Source organism: Mobula birostris, chromosome 27 (assembly GCF_030028105.1).
Source record: "Mobula birostris isolate sMobBir1 chromosome 27, sMobBir1.hap1, whole genome shotgun sequence".
NCBI classification, from domain to species: Eukaryota; Metazoa; Chordata; class Chondrichthyes; order Myliobatiformes; family Myliobatidae; genus Mobula; species Mobula birostris.
This window is the reverse complement of record NC_092396.1, coordinates 33,938,199-33,961,619: the sequence shown is the minus strand read 5'-3', so window position 1 is coordinate 33,961,619 and position 23,421 is coordinate 33,938,199. Positions and strand designations below refer to the sequence as shown.

Genomic DNA, 23,421 nt, shown 5'->3' with positions numbered 1-23,421 from the left:
TAATTGAATCACAATATGCACTTTTTAAATAAACTTCAACATCTAACATTTTAAGTGACTCCAGAAATACAGACTTCCTCCAGACACCTGAGGTGAAGGCCACACTGCCCGACTGTCTGGAGTAACGCACAAACGCAACAGAAACATTCCAGTGAAGAGCTTTAAAAAGCAGGAAATTTTTTAACGGGAGTCATTGATTGGAGTACTGCACAGACAACAGAACGTGTTCCCATGCAGGTCTGGCAAAGAGCTTTAGAAAGCCAGTCTCTATAAAAGAGAGGAACCGCCCAGCGGAGTGGTCATCGTGGGAGCGGTCGTCATCGGAGTAGTCTGAGTCAGAGTAGCGAAGCTTTGACTCAACAAGGCTTTGACAAGAACAGGTGGAGGCAAGGTAAGTGAGTAAGTTCATTCCTTATTTCTTATTTAACCCTTGAGAGAATAGGGGGTATGTCTACAGAGCTGGTGTTCCGTTCAGGGTGTCAGATGTGGGATTTCCAGGAGACTTCCAGCCTCCCCGATGGCCACAATCTGTGCCAGGTGCATTGAGATGCAGCTCCTTAGAGACCATATTAGGGGACTGAAGCTGCAGCTCGATGACATTTGGCTTATAGAGAAAGTGAAGCAGTGATAGACAAGAGCCACAGGGAGATAGTCACCCCAAGGCTGAAGGAGACAGATAAATGGGTGACTGTCAGGAGAGGGAAGGGAGAATGTTAGATGTAGAGAGCACCCCAATGGCTGTCTCCCTCAACAATAAGTACTTCATTTTGAGTATTGTTGGGAGCGATGACATACCTAGGGGAAGCAACAGTGGCCGTGCCTCTGGCACTGAGTCTGGCCCTGAGGCTCAGGAGGGTAGGGAATTGAAGAGGATGGCAGCAGTAATAGGGGATGCTGTAGTTAGGGGGACAGACAGACAATTCTGTGAATGCAAAAATGAAACACGGGTGGTAGTTTGCCTCCCAGGTGCCAGGTCTGTAATGTTTCTGAACACATCCACAATATTCTGAAAAGGGAGGGTGATGAGCCAGAAGTCATGATACATATTAGTACCAACAACTAGGTAGAAAAAGGGAGGAGGTCCTGAAAAATAGAATACAAGGAGTTAGGAAAGCAGCTGAGAAGTAGGACCTCAGTGGTAGTAATCTCAGTATTGCTGCCTGTGCCACACGGAAGTGAGGATAGGCATAGAATGAGGTGGCAGATAAATGTGTGGCAGAAGAATTGGAGCACGGAGCAGGGAGCAGGGATTCAGATTTCTGGATAACTGGAACCTCTTCTGGGGCAGGTGGGACAGGTACAAAGGGGATGGGCTGCAATTGAATCCAAGGGAGACCAATATCCTTGCCCGATTGGGCAGGTTTACTGGAGTTGTTGGGAGTGGTTTAAACTTATACAGCAGGGGGATGGGAGCCAATATGATAGAGCTGAAGATGAGCCAGCAGATTCACGAGGAGATGATGGGTGTAACGTGAAAGTAAGGAAGGACAAGCCAATGACTATATACAAATGCAGAGAGAGCAACAAGTTAAATTGTAGCACAGAGGCAAAGTTCAAAAGGGCGAAGGATACAGGAATGAAGGAGCTGTATTTAAATGTGCGTAGCTTTCGGAATAAGGCGGACAAACTTGTGGCGCAATTAGAGATCGGGCATCATTGAGTCATGGCTGAAGGAAGGCTATAGTTGGGAGCTTACCGTCAAATGATATACTTTGTATGGAAAGGACAGGCAGGAAGGCATAGGCGGTGGTGTGGCTCTGTTAGTAAGAGATGGAATTCCATCTTTAGAAAGAAGTGACACAGGGTCAGAGAATGTTGAATCTTTGTGGGTGGGGTTAAGAAATTGCAAGGGTAAAACAACCATAATGGGAATCAGATATAGGTCTCTAAATAGTAGCCAGGATGTGGGGTTGAGATTGCAAAAGGAGCTGGAAAAGACATGTAATAAGGGTAATGACACAATTATAATGGGGAATTTCATTATACAAGGGGATTGTGAAAATTAGGTTGGTGTCAGATCGCAAGAGAGGGAATTTGTTGAATGCCTATGAGATGGCTTTTCAGAACAGCTTGTGCTTGAGCCTACTCGGGGAAAGGCTATCTTAGATTGGGTGTTAATTAGGGAGCTTAATGTAAAGAAACCCTTAGGAGACAATGATCATAATATTAGTGAAGTCATACTACAATCTGAAAAAGCAAAGCATAAATCACATGCAGTCACATGTATCAGTATCGCAATGGAATAAAGGGAATTACAGAGGCATGAGAGAGGAGCTTGCCTAGGTGGATTGGAGGGGGATATTGGCAGGGATGCTGGCACAGCAGAGATAGCTGAGGTTTCTTGGAATAGTCACAAGGTGCAGGATATGTCCCACAGAAGAAGTTCTTAAATAGCAGGGGTAGGCAACCATAGCTGACAAGGGAAGTTACGGTCTGCATAAAAGCCAAGGAAGTGTACATAAGATAGCAAAAGTGAGTGGGAAATTGTATGATTGGAAAGCTCTTAAAATCGATCAAAAGGCATGAGAGCAAACTGGCCACTAATATAAAGCAGGGTACCAAAAGTTTTTCAGGTTTTTTTTAGCATGTTGCACCAGACAGTCAACCATTCTTGTCTGGCGCGTGGTGTCAGGATTGGTCTCCTTTCGGATTAACCGGGTCACGATATGAACATTCCTGACTCAACCTTTTTGTCACGAGGCCGAGTGGCTAGCTCGACGCTCAACTCCGCACGGATGGAAAGCGTGCTCGGGGGGTGGCCCGACTTGGATTCGAACTCGAGAGCCTTCGCTCCAGAGTCCGGCGCTGATGTCAGTTTTTCAGTTAATATAAACAGTAAAGGGGAAGTGAAAGTTGATATTGGTCCACTAGAAAATGATGCTGGTGAGGTATTGGTGGGGGGGACAAAGAAATGGCAAATGAGCTTAATGGGTACTTTGCATCTGTCCTCATTATGGAAGACAGTAGCAGTGTGCCAGAGGTCTGTGAGTGTCAGAGAGCACCATTGCTTTTACAAAGGGAAAAGTGCAAGGCAAACTCAAAGGTCTTATGGTGGATAAGTCACCTGGATCATATGGACTACATCCCAAGTCATGAGAGAGGTTGCTGAAGACATAATGGGTGCTTTGGTCATGATCTTTCAAGAATCACTTGAATCTCGGATGGTCCTGGAGGACTGGAAGATTGCAAATGTCACTGCAATCTTTAAGAAGGGAGGAAGGTCAAAGAAAGGAAATTATCGGCCAGTTAGCCTCACCCAAGTGATTGAAGAAGTGATGGAGTCTATTATTAAGGATGAGGTTTCAGGGTACTTGGAGACGAATGATAAAATAAGTCGAAGTCAGCATGGTTTCTGTAAAGGGAAGTCTTACCTGACAAATCTTTTAGGGTTTTTCAAGAAAGTAACAGGCAGGTTGGTTAAAGGAGAGACAGTGGATGTCATTTACTTGGATTTTCAGAAGGCATTTGTTAAGGTGCCACACATGAGGCAGCTTAACAAGATAAAACCCTATGGCATTAGAGAAAGGATACTGGCATGGATAGAGGAATAGCTGACAGGCAGGAGGCAGTGAGTAAAAGGGACCTTTTCTGGTTGGCTGCCGATGACTAGTGGTGTTCCTCAGGGGTCATTATTGGGACTACTACTTTTCACATTGTTTGTCAACGATTTGGAAAATGGAATTGATGGCTTTGAGGCAAAGTTTGCAGATGATACAAAGATAGGTGGAAGGGTAGATGGTGCTGAGGAAGCTCTGCGATTACAGCAGGCTTAGACAAATTGGAAGAATGGGTGAAAAAGTGGCAGATGCAATACAATGTTGGGAAATTAATGATAATGCATTTTGGTAGAAGGAACAATAGTGTAGACTATTATCTAAATGGGGAGGAGAAGGGACTTAGGAGTCCTCGTGCAAGAATCCCAGAAGGTTAATTTACAGGTTGGGTCTGTGGTAAAGAAGGCAAATGCAATGCTGGCATTTATTTCAAGGGAAACAGAATATAAAAGCAAGGAGATAATGAAGAAAGCCCTTAACTCCGAGTAGAGTCATCGGGACGCCATCATGATGGCTTTTTTTTTTAGCAGGCTTCCTTATTTTTACGAGGCTGAGTTGCTAGCTCAACACTCAACCCAGCATGGATGGAAAGCGTGCAAGGGAGCCAGCTGGAGCCTTCGCTCCAAAGTCCGGTGCTGATGCTACTACGCCACCAGCTGGTGTCCAAGGAGATAATGCTGTGCCTTTAGAAGATGCTGGTCAGGTCGCAATTAGAGTATTGTCAACAGTTTTGGGCCCCATGTCTCAGAAAGTATGTGTTGTCATTGGAGAGAGTCCAGAGGAGGTTAATAAGGATGATTCCGGAAATGAAGGGGTTAACATATGAGCTTTGGGCTTGTACTCACTGAAATTTAGAATAATACGTGGGAATCTCATTGAAACCTACTGAATGTGGAAAGGACTACATAGGATGGATGTGGAGAGGATGTTTCCTATGGTGAAGGTATCCAGAACTAAAGGGTACAGTCTCAAAATTGAGGAGCAACCTTTTAGAACAGAGGTGAAGAGGAATTTTTTTTTTAATCTGTGGAAGGCAGGTGTAAGGGGTTGAGTGGTATCTGGAATCAGCCTTGATGGAATGGTGAAACAGATGTGATGGGCTGAATGACCTAATTCTGCTCCTATGTCTTATGGTCTTATGGTTTGATTCCTCAAAGTTCTGACCATCCAGTCACAAAATCATTCGATCCTCAAAAGTCTCCCAGCTTATAAAATCTACAAATTCTCTACAAACTTTTCTCTTTGATGACCATCTAATCAGCCCATGCCCATACCCAAATGGTCTTTCAAAGTTCCCAATGAATGTCATGATTTGTACAGACCCCATCCCCCACCCCACTTATCTAAATGCTCGTCAAAAAAAATCCCAGTGTGGATAGGTGCATCAGAGTTCCATATCCAAAATAAACATTAGTATCCCCTCTGATCTATATTGTACACTGTTCTGGAAAACAACACCAAGTACTTTTAAAAATACAATTTTGTAAAAAGGTACTCTACAAACCATTATATAGAGGGCAGATGATGAGACAAAGGAAGTAAGTTCCATTTTTTAATAATCCTTCATGCATAGGTATCAGGTTTATTGATTTTTACAACTAGACACATAAAAAGAAAACTTCTGGAACCATGCCCAACATACATTAGTGCTAGAAAGTTTGTGAACCTTGTAAATTTTTTTCTATTCCTGCATAAATATAACCTAAAATGTGATCAGATCTTCATGCAAGTCTTAAAACTAGATAAAGAGAACCCAATTTAATAAGTAACACAAAAACATTATATTTGTTCATTGATTTATTGAGAAAAATGATCACAAACTTTCAAGCACCATTATAAATTGGAGCATTGCTTTGTCAAGCATCTCTGTTCCATCCTCCAATAGCAGAATTTTCTGATGGCCAACCATTTTAATTCCTATCCCCATTTCCTATCTGACATGTCTGCCCATGGCATCCTCTTTTGCCACAACGAGGCCAGTTTCAGGGTGGAGGAGCAACACCCCATATTCCATCTAGCTAGCCTCCAACCTGATGGCATGGACATTTGATTTCTTTTTTCCCTCACTGTTCCCTTGTCTTCTATTACCTACTCTAGCCTATTACTTCTTCTCCTCATCTGCCTATCACCTCCCCCTGATGTCCCTCCTTCTTTCCTTTCTTCTATGGTCCACTCTCCTATCAGATTCCTTCTTCTCCAGCCCTTTATCTTTCCCACCCACCTGGCTTCACCCATCACCTTCTAGCTAGTCCTCCCACCTTTTTTTCTGGCATCTTCCCCCTTGGATCCAAGTCCTGAACAAAAGTCTCAGCCTGAAACTTCGACTGTTTATTCATTTCCATAGATGCTGCATGACCTGCTGAGTTCCTCCAGCATTTTGTGTGCGTTGTTCAGGAACCATGTAAACCTATCATTGGTAATACTCGCTCCCAGCAAATGGAGAAAGGGCATCATGTGATTGATAACTGTGAGTATATGAATGAAGGAGGGCAGCAAGTGTAACATGGCACTTGTTCTGGATTCTACAACTATAAGGATGAATTGTACCTGTGATTGAGAGTTCAACACGGCCATATTCAGCTTCCGTGGATATTAGAGAAAATGAAGGAGATTAAAGCTAGTAAATGATATTCAACTTGGTATGAACAACAGAGGAAACCTTTTTTTCTGTGCTTAGCAAGGGATGGAATCTGAATTAAGAAAGCAGAAACCCAAAAGTTGTAACATCTGGTTTATTACTCAAGTGCTTGCAAATTAGTGTAGGATAAATGAGTTGGGAAGGGAAATAAGTGACTGAAGAAGTAATGAGTCACAGAGTGGTTTATCCCTTGTGACTGTTCACATAATACTTGCAGTAGAACCAAACTACCAGTCAAATTCTTAAGAAGCCAGTCACTGGGGGCGCTACTCAACTGCTCATAATGATGGTCAATGAAGTTCCATCCTATTCTCTTACTAATCTTAGCACTGATTCATCAGCTGACAGAAAATGTAACCCGGTTAATGAGGAAGATACAATGAACAACAAAAAGGTGATAGAACAGTAGGAGTTACCAACAGGTGAACAAAATAAAACTACTGAAGAAGAAAATCAAAATTTTTAAACAATTATATCATGAAAATATTTGGTGTCCTTAATCACTGGCAATGGCAGTTCAATGAAAATAATAGAAAGGTGGACAAGCTAAATGTCATTTTGTGTTAGTATATATAGGGCAGGGTTTTATTATCAGTGATGAAGTGACCGCTGAACTCTAAGAAAGCTGTCCATAATGATCACATAATCGTTGTGACATGAAATTGCCCACTTCCTAGTACACAGAACCGCTCAACAATTTGGCTTCAGTTCAGTGTTAGTTCGGGGAGGACTTTACTAAGGCTTAGATTCCTTCTGGATATCAGAAGAAGATGGCACCAGCAAACTATGTGACGTCCTGCAGATAGTTCACAAAACTTCTTCCTTCCAATATGATCCTGCCATTCTGGTGTGTAGAATATGTAACTTTCTCCTATAAAGCACAGATAAGTTGCAAACTATTGATACATTTAAAAAGAAGCTAAATGAGAACATGTGGGAGGAAAAAAACGGAACAATATTTTATTAATGCTAGTCAAAAAGATTGTGTCATGAGGAGCATAAATGCTGATGTGGATCTACTGAATGGCTTTTTTACGACAATGCTGAAGACATTTTGCAGTACTCACCAATATTACCAATCCCATTTTTACTTAAGGGTACAAGGATGAATGGCATGGAGTTTGATGTTCCTTTTCCTTTCATCTTCATGAGCTGCAGCTGCTGTGTTCTTACTGGTGAAAAGCGATAAAACTGAAAGGTGAAGTAGACTGATCTTGGATGATTACTTTCTGGAGGTACCCTGAAAAATATCAAATCTCAGAAAGCTTATTATGTCACAGTATTCCTCCAGTTGCAGTCTCCTGCACCTGTACAATCGTTATCCTCCATTCATTCTGCACATTAATTGATTAACTTGAAAGCAACTATTTTGCATGAAAAGTGCCAAAGACAACAGAAATATATAATTATCATTGGATCTGAGCAGGGAAAGCTATTTGTCCTCTGTTCTGTTTGCCTTTTCCTGTCATTTTCTATGGTCCAAAAGAGACAACTACCCCTACCTTGCCGAGGCACAGCGACAACTCGCGGATTCTTCCTCTTATTTACCCCTCGATCGTGACCCCACTAAGGAGCACCAGGCCATTGTCTCCCACACCATCACCGACTTTATCCGCCCAGGGGATATCCCATCCACTGCTATCAACCTTATTGTTCCCACACCCCGCACTTCCCATTTCTACCTCCTACCCAAGATCCACAAACCTGCCTGTCCTGGCAGAACTATTGTCTCAGCTTGCTCCTGCCCCACCTAATTCATTTCTGCATACCTCGACACGGTTTTATCCCACCTTGTTCAATTCCTTCCTACCTATGCTCGTGACACTTCTCACGCTCTTAAACTTTTCGATGATTTTAAGTTCCCTGGCCCCCACCGCTTTATTTTCACCATGGATGTCCAGTCCCTATATACTTCCATCCCCCACCAGGATGGTCTGAAAGCTCTACGTTTCTTTTTGTATTCCAGACCTAACCAGTTCCTCTCTACCACCACTCTGCTCCGTCTAGCGGAATTAGTCCTTACTCTTAATAATTTCTACTTTGGCTCCTCCCACTTCCTCCAAACTAAAGGTGTAGCTATGGGCACCCGTATGGGTCCTAGCTATACCTGCCTTTTTGTTGGCTTTGTGGAACAATCTACGCTCCAAACCTATTCTGGTATCTATCCCCCACTTTTCCTTCACTACACCGACCATTGCATTGGTGCTGCTTCCTGCACGCATGCTGAGCTCGTTGACTTCATTAACTTTGCCTCCAACTTTCACCTTGCCCTCAAGTTTATCTGGTCCATTTCCGACACCTCCCTCTCCTTTCTAGATCTTTCAGTCTCTATCTCTGGAGACAGCTTATCCACTGATGTCTACTATAAGCCTAGTGACTCTCACAGCTATCTGGACTATTCCTCTTCTCACCCTGTCTCTTGCAAAAATGTTATCCCCTTCTCACAATTCCTCCGTCTCCGCTGCATCTGCTCTCGGGATGAGGCTTTTCATTCCAGGACGACAGAGATGTCCTCCTTTTTTAAAGAAAGGGGCTTCCCTTCCTCCACTATCAACTCTGCCCTCAAACGCATCTCCCCCATTTCACGCACATCTGCTCTCACTCCATCTTCCCGCCACCCCACCAGGAATAGGGTTCCCCCTGTCCTCACCTACCACCCCACCAGCCTCCGGGTCCAACATATTATTCTCCGTAACTTCTGCCACCTCTAATGGGATCCCACCACTAAGCACATCTTTCCCTCCTCCCCCCCGCTTTCCGCAGGGACCGCTCCCTACACGACCCCCTTGTCCATTCGTCCCCCCCATCCCTCCCCACTGATCTCCCTCCTGGTACTTATCCTTGTAAGCAGAACAAGTGCTACACATGCCCTTACACTTCCTCCCTTACCACCATTCAGGGCCCCAGACAGTCCTTCCAGCTGAGGCAACACTTCACCTGTGAGTCGGCTGGGATGATATATTGCGTCTGGTGCTCCCGATGTGGCCTTCTATATATTGGCGAGACCTGACGCAGACTGGGAGACCGCTTTGCTGAACACCTACGCTCTGTCCGCCAGAGAAAGCAGGATCTCCCAGTGGCCACACATTTTAATTCCACGTCCTATTCCCATTCTGATATGTCTATCCACGGCCTCCTCTCCGGAAAAGATGAAGCCACACTCAGGTTGGAGGAACACCACCTTATCTTCCGTCTGGGTAGCCTCCAACCTGATGGTATGAACATTGACTTCTCAAACTTCCGCTAATGCCCCACCTCTCCCTCGTACCCCATCCGTTATTTATTTATATACACACATTCTTTTTCTCTCTCTCCTTTTTCTCCCTCTGTCCTTCTCACTATACCACTTACCCACCCTCTGGGTTTTCCCACCTTCCCCCTTTTCTTTCTCCCTGGGCCTCCTGTCCCATGATCCTCTCATATCCTTTTCGCCAATCAACTGTCCAGCTCTTGGCTCCATCCCTCCCCCTCCTGTCTTCTCCTATCATTTTGGATCTCCCCCTCCCCCTCCCACTTTCAAATCTCTTACTAGCTCTTCTCTTAGTTAGTCCTGACGAAGGGTCTCGGCCTGAAACGTTGACTGTACCTCTTCCTAGAGATGCGCCTGGCCTGCTGCGTTCACCAGCAACTTTGATGTGTGTCACCCTTCACATTCAAGGTTTTTGAACCTTTTTACAGATCTCAATTCCTCTACTTCTTGCAAATACTTCATTGAAAGTTAGTGCACATAATTCTCTTGACAAGATCTATTCTCTAACAATTAACTAATATATAGAATATGTTCTTTAGATTTGGGGAACACATATGCATTTAACAAGAAAATGCATCAGAACAGCTCTCAACCAAAAAGCTTCAAGTGAGCTCTTCAGTTCATTTCATTCCTTCAATATTTATGAGTTTGTTAGAGATTCCAGTTTATGTTTGAAGAACACTCATCATATGCAATTGAAATACAAGCTTTGAATTAACTGCTTGAACATGGACATGAGGAGAGACTGATTCTGAAATCTGGCAAAAAAATTATTTAAAGATCTTTAACAACCATCATTTGTGTGACAACAGAAAATGAGGAAAGAGAGAAATAAAACAAGCAATAGGTTTTACCTTTTAAATTCTTGAATAGATTTTTATCAACATTATTGTAGCTATGAGAAATTCAGGGTCAAGAATTATGGTTGTTACTCAAAGGGTAAGCGCTGAAATAGTTTCTGTGCTTTGTTAAGCAGTATATATCTTAGACTCTTTGAATCACAAAATGGACACACAAAGCTAATCCACAAACTGAATGCAACTACTGTGACATTAGGATACCAAAGAAAATAAAAACCGTGCTCACGGTTCCCTGAACTGGGGGGTGGGAGGGCCACAAAACCATCCAGAACTGTCATCTGCTGCTGCTAGAGGGAGAGTTTTAAGTACGAATGACATGCTTGAATCATTTGCCACTGAAAGTTGAATAAAGGAAATGTTTCTTCCTTGCATATGGTGAACACAATAATGCAGCAGTGATCAGCAAAATGAGATGTGGCACTGATCAATGGTAGTATCCTGAAATGATCCTGAATGATGGAAGCTGAACTCTACCTTTCTTTGTTATTGTCAACTCATTATGTTTTTGCTCTAAGCACTGCAATCTATGTACCATTCTGCTGTTTTGTTCTCATTCTTGTATTTATTGTTGTGCTTATTATTATCCTGTATACTATTTACACTATGAGCGTTGTGTAAACAAGGAATTTCATTGCACCCTGGTACCTATGACAATAAACTAATTTAACCTAACCACCTTGCACCTCAACAGATAACATTGGATTTGTGATAATAGGTCACAGATTTAAAGGAGTCAAAAATGTAGCTTGAGTGCTGGCCCTTAAACTAACATGGTTTCTGGGGATGCAGTGTTCATACTATATGGAACCAAAAGAGAAAACAGGACTCAGCTGGTGATGCAGCATCCAGCAGAGAGATACTTCAACGTTTCAAGTCAATGACTACTGATCAGAACTGGAGAAGTGAGAAAACATCTTATTTTAAGTTGCAGGAAGGGAAAGGTGGAAAGAACAAAGGGAATGTCTGTGATAGGTTACAGATCAGATGTATCTGTTAAACTATTACCTTAAATTTGGACAATTAGAGGCAGATGAAAAAAGGAACAAGAGAAGATTAGCTTTATTTTTCACATGTATATCAAAACATACGGTGAAATGTATTGTTTTACACCAATGAACAACCAAGTCCAAAGTGCACCATATTTCCGGTGCCAACACAGCATGCCAACAACTCACTAACCCCAAGTGTACAAGTGGGAGGAAACAGGAGTATACAGAGAAAGTCCACACATTCACGGGGGGGCCTTGCAGACAGCATTGGGAATCGAACTCTGAACAGCGATTGCTGGCACTGTAAACTGATTGCGTTAACCGCTACACTACCATGCTGCCCCCATCAAACTATCCAAGAACTGAACTATCTCAGATAGTCTCTGTCTCTTTTCCCTTCTGTGTCAGTCAAAACTTAAAGTGAAGGCTAACTGGAACTTTTTTGGTCTGCACACTATCACATACATAGTAAACATTAAGTAAAAGCTGGCTGTTCCATGAGTAAATAAGAACTGTCATTTTTCAGATCGACAAAGTTAAGAAAAAACAAACCAGAGGAAAAAATTGTGTACTGCTTAACTGTTCATACTGGAAAAAGTGCTATATTGAATGAAATTTCACTTAAAAGTCAGCAGCTGGATTTCCAGAAAAGTTTGCAAATTGCTCTACTTACAGTTAGGGCAATTTTCAGTTGTTCAGCACTATTTCACTTGGAGTTACCTGAATGAAGTTCTCGACCAAGTATGTGCATTATAACCCCGACAGCATTAAGTATAAATACTAACACTGAATCAAGTCAGTTGTATATATAATTAGATTATTTATAATTTAACATTGAAGTAACTACGTTTCATTTTTTTCAAAAATATCTTAAACTGTGTATCAAATCAATAACAAAATAAATAAATAATTTGAAGCCAATAACTGAAGAGAATGACTTTCAATATGTTTTATGGCTGTTTTAAGTGATAGAGATTTAAATGTTAATGTAGTTGGGGTTAGTAATGTTAAGTATCAATGAATAATGAGCAAACAATATTTAGTAGGGAAAACTATTTTTATCAATGCAACAGAAACTCTTGACACAAATTAGATCTCACAATTATCTGCAAACTGGAGATATTTTCCTTCGATTCAGAAGGAAATGCTAGTCCCTGAGGATTATATTGTCTTCAATACCAAGGTAAGAGCCTATGGTGTGGATGTATTTGACATCGAGAGGCAATTGCCAAAGAGGCAGGAAACAAACAGGTCATTAACAGGTTGACAAACTGTAACCAATGAGGTTACACAGGGATCGGTGCAGGGACTGCTACTTTTTACATTATTATCAGTGAGTTGGAGGATATTAAAACATGTATGCCAGATCTATGGGCCACACAAAAATATGTGGGAAGCTGAGTTACAAAAAGGATCCTGTTTACAGATAGACATTGATAAGTTAAGTGAGTAGACAAAAAGTTATTAAACGGAGAAAATGTGAAGTTATTCATTTAGGAAGGCAGGACACAATATTAGTTGAACAAAGAAAACCATATTTAAACTGTAGAAAACTACAGCACAGAGAGATTAGCAAGTGCTCATGCATGAAAGACAGATACCTGGTATACAGGTGCAGCAGGTAGTAGGGAAGGCTAATAGAATGTCAGCTCTTATTTCAACACATTGTATAAAAGTAAGGAAGTCTTAGTGCAGCTGCAAAAGATACTTGTGAGACCAGATCTTTATTACTGCCAAAAATGTTGATCCCTCATTTAAGAAACATACTATTTCATTTGTTTAGTGAAATTTCACTAGGGTGAACTTGGGGAAGGACGGGATGTCCTATGAGGAAATGTTAGTCCAGTCATTGAAAGTTAGGAGAACAATAGACAATGTAATTACAATGGCTATGATTCTTCAGGAGCTAAATAGGTGTTTCCTCTCATGTGAGTGTCCGGAACCAGGAAAGGCGTTCATTTAAGAAGGGTACATTCATTTAAGAGGGAAATGAGGAATTATTTTTTTCTCTCAGAGGGTTGTAAATCTTTGGAACTCACTGCTGTGAAGAGTACAGGGAAGAGACTTTGTATATATTTAAGGATGATATGGATAGATTTCTAATCAGTAAGGGATTGAGGGGTTACAGGGAAAAGGTTGGAACGTGGGTGCGAAGGAAGTTGGATCAGCTATGATTACTCTTAATGACAGAGCAAGTACAAGGACTTGAATAACCTAGTCCTGTTCCCACTTCATATAATGGGGCCTGAATCTGAAAGATACAAGGTGAAGCCTTAACATGTTGGTATCCTTATATTTTGCTGTGGTCCTTCATGAATGCTCAAAGAGCCCATCTGAGCTTTAATGTGCTTGTGCAATATCAATAAAATCAGAACCATGTATCAAATTTATTTAAAAACTCCTACTTTAACTTTGAATGACAGACTTGTCTCTAGAAATTGAAATAAAAAACTGTACTGAAGATTCAAGCTAAAGTGAAGCTGCATTAACATAATATCTCTGTGGCTTTAAGCCTTCCTAGACAGCTATAGCAAATTATCTACTTTTGAACTGCAATCACTGTAATTTTGGAAATCCAGTAGCCAATTTATGCATAGCAAACATTCACGAACTGTAAAATCAGAATCAGATTTACTACTGATGTCAAATGTCATGATATTTGTTGTTTTGCAGCAGCAGTACAGTGCATGACAAAAAAAATTACTACATTACAACAAGAGATAAAAAAGTATTGTGGGTGAGAAAAATAGTGAGGTAGTGTACATGGGTTCATGGACTGTTCAGAAATCTGATGGCAGGAGTGAAAAAGCTGCTCATAAAATGTTGAGTATATGTCTTTAGGCTCCTGTGAAGAGTGCACGTTCTGGATGATGAGGGTCCTTAATGACAGATGCTGTCTTCTTGAGGCACTACCTTTTGAAGATGTCCTCAACAGCGAAGAGGCTACTGCCCATGATGGACTTGGCTGAGTCTACACTCTCTGCAGCTTTTTTTCGATTACCCGCATTGGAGCTTCCATACCATGGTATATTTGTTGAAATTTACTAGAGTCTTTGGTGACACACCAAATCTTCATAAGACCGTAAGACACAAAAGCAGAATTAGGCCATTCGAACCATCCCGTCTTTTCCACAAACTCCTAATGAAGTACAGCTGCTGGCATGCCTTCTTCATGACTGCATCAATATGTTGGGTTCATGGATCCTCTGATATTGGCACCCTGGAACTTGAAGCTGCTCATCCTTTCTACTGCTAACTCCTCAATGAGGGTCTGGTGTGTGTTCCCCTAACTTGCCCTTCCTGAACCCCACAATCAATTCCTTGATCTTGCAAGTGACAGCACTCAATCTGCCAATGTATCTCACTCCTGTATTTTTCTTTGATATCATCTGAGATTCTACCAATAACAGTTGTGTCATTGGCAAATTTATAGATGGCATTTGAGCTGTGATGGGCACGTGGCCAAGTGGTTAAGGCGTTCATCTAGTGATCTGAAGGTCACTAGTTTGAGCCTCAGCTGTGGCAGCGTGTTTGTGTCCTTGAGCAAGGCACTTTACCACACATTGCTCTAGTGTCTGTGTGAGGAGTGGCACTCCACACAGACTTCCAATCTGCGCCTTACGAGGCATGAAAATACCCGATGCAGGCCTCATGGTCTGAGTCGACGTTCCCTCCCTCCTCCCCTGAGCTGTGCCTACCTACATAGTCATGAGTGTAGAGAGAGTATAGCAGTAGGCTAGTACATATCCTTGAGGTGCACCTGTGTTGAGTGGTAGCAAGGTTTTTAATTTTTTTAAATTTTTATTTAGAGACACAACACAGAATAGGTCCTTCTGGCCCTATGTGATGTACTGCCAACAACTCTCGATTTAACCCTAGCCTAATCACAGGATAACTTTCAATAACCAGTTAGCCTACAAACTGGTACACTTTTGGACTGTGGAGGAAACCAGAGCACCCAGAGGAAACCCATGCATTCCACAGGGAGGATGCACAAACTCCTTAAAGAGGATGCCAGGATTGAACACCAAACTTCGACACCCCGAGCTGTAATAACGCCACGCTAACGACTATGCTATCATGGTGCCCAAAGGTGGGGATGTTACTTCTGATCCACGCTGACTGTGGTCTCTTGGAGAAGAAGTCAATGATGAAGTTGCAGAGGGATATATTGAAGCCCAGTTGTTTTGAAGTTTGTTGATTAGCACTATGGGGGGTACGGTTTGAATGCTGAGCTAGGAAACTTTGTCACATGGGGTGAGCAGGATTATCTGCAGCTTAATGTGAAAAAGACTAAGGAGCTGGTGGTAGACCCGAGGAGAGCTAAGGCACCGGTGACCCCTGTTTCCATCCAGGGGGTCAGTGTGGACATGATGGAGGATTACAAATACCTGGGGATATGAACTGACAATAAACTGGACTGGTCAAAGAACACTGAGGCTGTCTACAAGAAGGGTCAGAGCCGTCTCTATTTCCTGAGGAGACTGAGGTCCTTTAACATCTGTCGGATGATGCTGAGGATGTTCTACGAGTCTGTGGTGGCCAGTGCTATCATGTTTGCTGTCGTGTGCTGGGGCAGCAGGCTGAGGGTAGCAGACACCAACAGAATCAACAAACTCATTCGTAAGGCCAGTGATGTTGTGGGGATGGAACTGGACTCTCTGATGGTGGTGTCTGAAAAGAGGATGCTGTCCAAGTTGCATGTCATCTTGGACAATTTCTCCCATCCACTACATAATGTACTGGTTGGGCACAGGAGTACATTCAGCCAGAGACTCATTTTACCGAGATGCAACACAGAGCGTCATAGGAAGTCATTCCTGCCTGTGGCCATCAAACTTTATAACTCCTCCCTTGGAGGGTCAGACACCCTGAGCCAATAGGCTAGTCCTGGACTTATTTCCTGGCATAATTTACATATTACTATTTAATTATATATGGTTTTATTACTATTTAATTATTTATGGTGCAACTGCAACGAAAACCAATTTCCCCCGGGATCAATAAAGTATGACTATGACTATGACTAAAATCAATAAACTCAGGCTGATGTAGGTGTTGCTGTTGTCCAAGTGGTCCAGGCTGAGTGATGAGCCAGTAAGATTGCTGTCGTACAATCTATGATTAGATTAATTGTTTTTGAAAATCAATAATCAGCAAATGCTGGAAATCTTATAAAAAACAGAGGAAATTTTGAAAACAAAAAGCATGTCAGACTGAGAGAAAAAAAGAACAGAATTGTTACAAGTAAGAGAGGGGCAGGCAGCAATGGATCAGAGATGACAGGCAAGGGTAAGTTTTCCCAGATGATCCTGATACTTTATACTTGATACTTTATTGTCGCCAAACAATTGATACTAGAAGGTACAGTCATCACAGCAATATTTGATTCTGCGATTCCCGTTCCCTGGATTACAACCAATAGTAAATATTAAAAATTTAAATTATAAATCATAAGTAGAAAATAGAAAAATGGAAAGTAAGGTAGTGCAAAAAAAAAACCGAGAGGCAGGTCCGGATATTTGGAGGGTACGTCCCAGATCCGGGTCAGGATCCGTTCAGCAGTCTTATCACAGATGGAAAGAAGCTGTTCCCAAATCTGGCCGTACGAGTCTTCAAGCTCCTGAGCCTTCTCCCGGAGGGAAGAGGGACGAAAAGTGTGTTGGCTGGGTGTCGTGTCCTTGATTATCCTGGCAGCACGGCTCCGACAGCGTGCGGTGTAAAGTGAGCCCAAGGACGGAAGATTGGTTTGTGTGATGTGCTGCGCTGTGTTCACGATCTTCTGCAGCTTCTTTCGGTCTTGGACAGGACAACTTCCATACCAGATTGTGATGCAGCCTAGAAGAATGCTTTCTACAGTGCATCTATAAAAATTAGTGAGGGTTTTAGGGGACAAGCCAAATTTCTTTAGTTTTCTCAGGAAATAAAGGCGCTGGCGGGCCTTCTTGGCAGTGGACTCTGCTTGATTGGACCAAGTCAGGTCATTTGTGATAATGAGAACAACTAGAAAGATACAGAAAAAATATATAAACAGTATGTGAAATGTAGTCAGATCTGTTGGTGAAACCTGAAATCTAAAGAAGAATGATTGATGAAGATAAAAACAATGCACCTTGACAAAGTTGATGAGGACTTCTAGTTTCATATAAGGGTAGGATACTTCTTTTGCTGAACGGTACTCATGAATTGGATATTTTTGTGGTTGCCTAAAAAGATTTAGCTTTTTGTTTATAATGATAGGTAATTAATTAAGTTCTCTAGCTACTGCTGAGTCATTTGAAAATGTCCCTTGAGTCATTAAGTCCACCACTTTGAACAATTCTTACCATTTAGTCCAAAGGCTAGAGATGCGACATTTGTCTGATAGGATATTACAAAAGCATTGAATTATATGGAATACTAGTACATTACAATTATGTTATGAAAGTCAGTGAATGTCTCTACCTAAGGTAATAGTTATTGATTAGTCTGGTTTCCCCATCACTCCAAATGTTACCTGCTGAAAGCCAGGAATTGCAGAATTATTTCGTTGCACTGAAGATGGTCTGCTTCTTCCATCTGCAGATTAATGCCTGGAAGGTTATCTGAATCAATCACTACTGCCAGCTCATTATTGTCAGCTCGGATCTCAGGGAAGCCAAATGCATGCATCTGTGCCAAAGCTGCCCTTGAAGTCACAGTTGTCCTATGAATCAAATGCAGCAAATCATTATGTATTAAAGTAGGCAGTGCCTATTTGCATGGAACTTGAATTTAAATTCATTACACCAAGAAAGGTAAAGGTCTCCTTTTACATGAGGAAATCTGCAGATGCTGGAAATTCAAGCAACACACACAAAATGCTGTCAAGATGAAGCCACACTCAGGCTGGAGGAACAACACCTTGTATTCCGTCTGGGTAGCTTCCAACCTGATGGCATGAACATTGATTTCTCCAACTTCCGTTAATGCCCCTCCTCCCCTTCTTACCCCACCCCTTATTTATTTATTAATTTATTTGCTTTTTTTTCCCCCTTTTCTTTTTTTCTCTCTCTGTCACTTTCACAGTAACTCCTTGCCTGCTCTTCATCTTCCTCTGGTGCTCCCCTCCCCCTTTCTTTCTCCCCATTCCTCCCATCCCATGATCCTCTCCCTTCTCCAGCTCTGTATCCCTTTTGCCAATCAACTTTCCAGTTCTTAGCTTCATCCCCCCCCCTCCTGTCTTCTCCTATCATTTCCGATCTCCTCCTCCCCCTTCCGTTTTCAAATCTCTTACTATCTCTTCTTTCAGTTAGTCCTGATGAAGGGTCTCAGCCCGAAATGTCGACTGTACCTCTTCCTATAGATGCTGCCTGGCCTGCTGTGTTCCACCAGCATTTTGTGTGTGTTACAAGGTCTCCTTTTAAGTATCTTCACCTAAATAAGTTCTAGAAAAAATACGCATGAAACTGATTTGGAGTACTGTTATTACTATGGCTGATCTGGCAGTAAATAAGATTATAGTCATACATTCACTGTGAATCATATCTCACTGATACAATGTTTCAGTATTTCATTCAGTCATTAGCATGTAATACAAGGCTAATTTTTAGTGAGGAGTTTATTTGGGTACAAAGTCATCATGAAAGAGCAACCCTTTAAAGGAACTATGAACACAAATAATGGATAGGCATTTGTGAGAATAGGCAAGATCAATTAAAAAAATCAGACACAATTCAGATATTGTATTGATTTGTAGGAGAAAACTTGCTCATGATCTTTTTTTTAAGTCAAACAATAATAACAGCACTTTATCTGGAAAAGCACAAGTGACATCTGCATTTTTATTAATTGAAGCCTATTTGTATTGTGTAAGAATAGTAGAAGTTAAAAGTCCACAAAACCCAGCCCATGCAACAATTGAAAAGCCTGCTATTTTATATATTAAGCTTTATTTTACTAAAGAGTATTAATTTTTTTTACATTTTGGAATATATTACATCAGAAAAGCAGAAATAATTCTCCTTTACAAACTTGCTCGTGTGTAACTTATATATGCTCTCCCATTTTCTCCTACCAATGTTACTAGTTTCCTACTGAAATACGGTAGGGTGAATGAATCTTGCTGACTGGAACCTCTGGTTCCAGCTGTAGCCACCAGCCTTTAAAATTCCACATGACTACTGAGTGAATGTATTGTATTTGGGCTCCCAAGTGAAGCATAGTCATGCTGGGATTCCTACTACTATGCTGGGGAATCATTTGTCAGATTGTATATCAGGTAAAATACAATATAGGATCAATTTCAATGTAGTTTCCAGGTGTTCCCATTGTGCCTAAATTCTTTGCCCTTTTTGGGGACTGAGATCATGTCTTTAGGAGAGCCTAGTTGAGAAATTGCCTTGTAGATGATGAAAAGACTGAAATATCAGGAACTGCATCAATTGTCTCAAAAGGCCAGCTTCTGATCTGCTTATTGTCACAGTATTTTACAGTACGTCTATGACAAGTTCAGTGAATTTCTTGTTAACGGTTATTCCCAGGACTTTGATAGTGAGTCAATAACGATAATGCTAATGAACATTAAGGGTAGATAGACATTTTCTTAGAAATGCTCATTGCCTAAGATTTCTATGACACAACAGCTACTCTGTGTAAATAATTCATCAAGTGATTGCACTAGACTGTAATAGACATACATTTTTTTAACATCTGCTGGCACAGCTAATTCTTTAGCTGTGCAGGCTGAACCCACTTCCTTTGTCCTCCCCAGCTGAATTGGCAGGGACACATGCCTTCAATTTTTAAATAACTCAATCCGGGATCAGGTCAGAGAAGCATTTTTGAGGTGGGCAAAGGTACTGAAGTCCTGAAAGTGTTACCAATGGATATTTGGCCCAAAAAGAATATTTTGAAGAACTACATGATCAGACTCCTCCTTGTAAATGTTTTAAATTAGATTACAATCACTAGGTATAACTTATAATTAAACACTCTTATGACACATTCTAATGCATTGGATATTTTGCTCTAAACAAACATCTGAAAGTCTTGAATATCAGACTTTATCATTATTGTCACTGACATTCTCCAACTCTGTGTACACTAATAATTTGGAAGCAATAAATTCACCATCAGAATCAAATCCCTATGCTATATATACACAACAGCACTCTGAAAGCTTTACAATTCTTGATCCAATCTGATACGAGTTACACACTACTATTAATTAATCCACCCACTTACGTGGTTCAGACATTTTTGACTGCTATCAGACAGCTCATTGTGAACAATAATTTAATTACTACTTGCAGCTTCCAGCATGCATCTTATGAGTGCCATATAAAAAGACAGACTTAGGAAAGATTGCTGAAACTCTGCATCCATAAATGCCCGACAATTATTTTATCTTCACCATTGCTTCACTTGAAACTGTTAATCAAATTTACCATTTACTCTGAAGCTTTAGTCTTTTTGAAAACACTTACAAAAAAAATTAACAACAAAAAATTATCCACCAGATAACCAGTGCTTATCATAAAAAGAAAAAAAATGCTGGAACAATCAGCAGGTCAGGCTGCATCTGTGGGAAGAAATGGAACTAGCCTTTCAGGATAAAGACCTTTCTTTTTTTTTAATTTTATTTTTATTTGGATAAGAAATTCACAAGTATCAGGTACTTTTTTCACACGTATAACCTTTTCCATTTTTTTATATGTATAAAACTATAATTATTTATACATTCTTAAGTACACATTGAGATGATATAAAAGGAAATTAGACACTTAAATAGATAATTATGTACAGTGGTAATTCTAATCTATTAGGATAAGTAATGGTATTAGTTGTTAAGAAAAATAGTAATAATAGTTTCCATATATCTCTTCTGGACCATTTCTACTGGTCCAAAATGTTGTATGTAAGCCTATGTAACAACCATTGTAGGTGTTTATATCCTAATTTGTTCATGCTTGCTCCTGCCCCCAGACATAATTATCCAATCTCTATGTACTTATTTACTTAATTTTATCATTTTTTATCCCTTTCCCAAATCTTTTCCTTTACTTGTATTAATTCTCTATTTTCCAAAAGAAAACAAAAAACGGTAAACATTTAGACTAGGGGTGCTTATGTTAGCAATATTACTGTGTTGATGAGAAGAGCAGTATAAATCATTAGGAGAGTCATCTAAAGTCTGCTTGCATTGGGGTTATATATTCAATCCATTTATTCCAGAGTTGATAAAATTTTTCTTTTTGAATTCTCAGGGAGTAAGTCAACTTCTCCATTTTAAATATTTCCAAGATAATTTCGTGCCAATCTTCTAATGTAGGCGGTATTGGATTTAGCCACTTTCTAGTGATTGATTTCTTACTTGCCGCTAAGAGGGCCTGCAGCAACTTTATATCTTCCTTCTGTTCAAGAAACAATACATGCCCCAAATAGAGCGTCTCAAAGTTCAGAGTTATCTGGGACCTAAGTACCTTAACTAATGTTCTGTGAATACCTTCCCAATATATACTTAATTTAGGGCAATCCCAGAAAATATGAAAATGATTTGCCTCCTTGGAGCCGCACCTTCTCCAACACGTCATGTTTGTATCTTTATATTTTTCCTGATATGGGGTCTTGAAGTATCTTATAATATTTTGGATAAAGACCTTTCATCAGAATTTGGAAAGTCTAAATAAGTTAAGATTCAGAGAGGGTGGTACTTCTGATTCATTGACTGCATAACCTGATTTACACCTTACATCTATGGCTCACTGAGTATTACGGCTTTGGACATAGCGCCACTCCCCCAGCCTTCCTGCAAGTTAACAGATTTCTTCTACCTCCATCTCAGTTGTAGTAAAAGATCTTTGAACTGAACTATTAGCTGTTTTTCTTTCTACAGATGTAGCCAGACCTGCTGAGGACATCCACCATTATCTGTTCTGATTTTAGATTGCCAGGAGGTGTGTTTTTGTTTCATTTTTAACCTGTGTTTACCAGTTCACTTGTAACTTTATTCTTCATTCAGTCACAACTGAACTGATTAACACTATTTAAAAATTAAATTAAATCACAGGCCCTGGAAACCTGGAGGAAGTATTGTAGAGGCGTGGATGCTTCAAGAAACTCCATCAGGCGATGCCAGTTCAGTGCCACCCATGTTGGAACGGCTGTGGATGAGATGCCAGATGAAGGTTGATCCACATAACTACATAAGGAGAACCCAATTAAACAAATGACACAAAAAATTATACTTGTTTATTTATTTATTGAGACGAATGATTGAATATTACATGTATTTGTTGGAAAAAGTATGTGAACCTCTGGAATAAAGCCTTCTACAAAAGCTATTTGGAGTCAGGTGTTCCAATCAATGAGATGAGATTGGAGGTGTGGGTTGTAGAGGTGCTCTGCCCTATAAAAGAGACACACAAAGTCAGGTTACTGACAGAGCCTGCTCTTCTCAAGAATGATCTGTTTATGTGCACCATGTCTCACAACAACTTACAGAGAAAAACTGTAGAGATGCATAAAGCTGGAAAAAACTACAAAAGCATTTCTAAAGACCTGAGTGGTCATCAGTCCATGTTCAGAGAAACTGTCTACAAACGAAGGAAGCTCAGTACTGTTGCTACTCTCCCTAGGAATGCACAACCTGCAAAGATCACGCCAAGAGCACAATACTGAAGGAGGTGAAAAACAACCCACGGGTAACAGCAAAAGACCTGCAGAAATCTCTAGAACTGGCTAAAGTTTCTTTTCATGTGTTCATTATAAGAAAAACACTGAATAAGAATGGTGTTCAAGGAAGGACACCAGGGAGGAAACCATTGTTCTCAAAAACAAACATTACTGCACATCTCAATTTTGCAAAAGACCACCTAGATGTTCTACAATGCTTCTGGAACAATGTTTTGTGGATAAAAACCCAGAAATCCTACAGCACAATACAGGCCCTTCGGCCGACATAGCTGTGCCAAACATGTCCTTGCCTGAGAAATTACTTAGGGTTACCCATAGCCCTCTATTTTTCTGAGCTCCATATACCTGTCCAGGATGTAGAGAATAGAGCAGTCGGCAAAGTACACATCCTTGAGGTACACCAGTGTTGACTGGCAGCAAGGAAATGATGTTAAATCTGTTCTACACTTACTGGAGAATGTCCACCACCACCACC

The 23,421-nt window shown here is 40.8% G+C and overlaps 1 protein-coding gene across 3 annotated transcripts in view; it reads right to left on the bottom strand.

The window, feature by feature from the left end:
- The window catches only part of nphp4 (nephronophthisis 4), a 433,219-nt gene that overhangs the window by 80,110 nt on the left and 329,688 nt on the right, over positions 1 to 23,421 (bottom strand). For all 3 annotated transcript variants that reach the window (XM_072244772.1, XM_072244773.1, XM_072244774.1), the window contains 2 exons: positions 17,788 to 17,976; positions 7,260 to 7,432 (listed from right to left, as the gene is read on the bottom strand). In XM_072244772.1, coding sequence (XP_072100873.1) covers positions 7,260 to 7,432; positions 17,788 to 17,976 — 362 coding nt within the window. The remainder of the gene's footprint in view (positions 1 to 7,259; positions 7,433 to 17,787; positions 17,977 to 23,421) is intronic.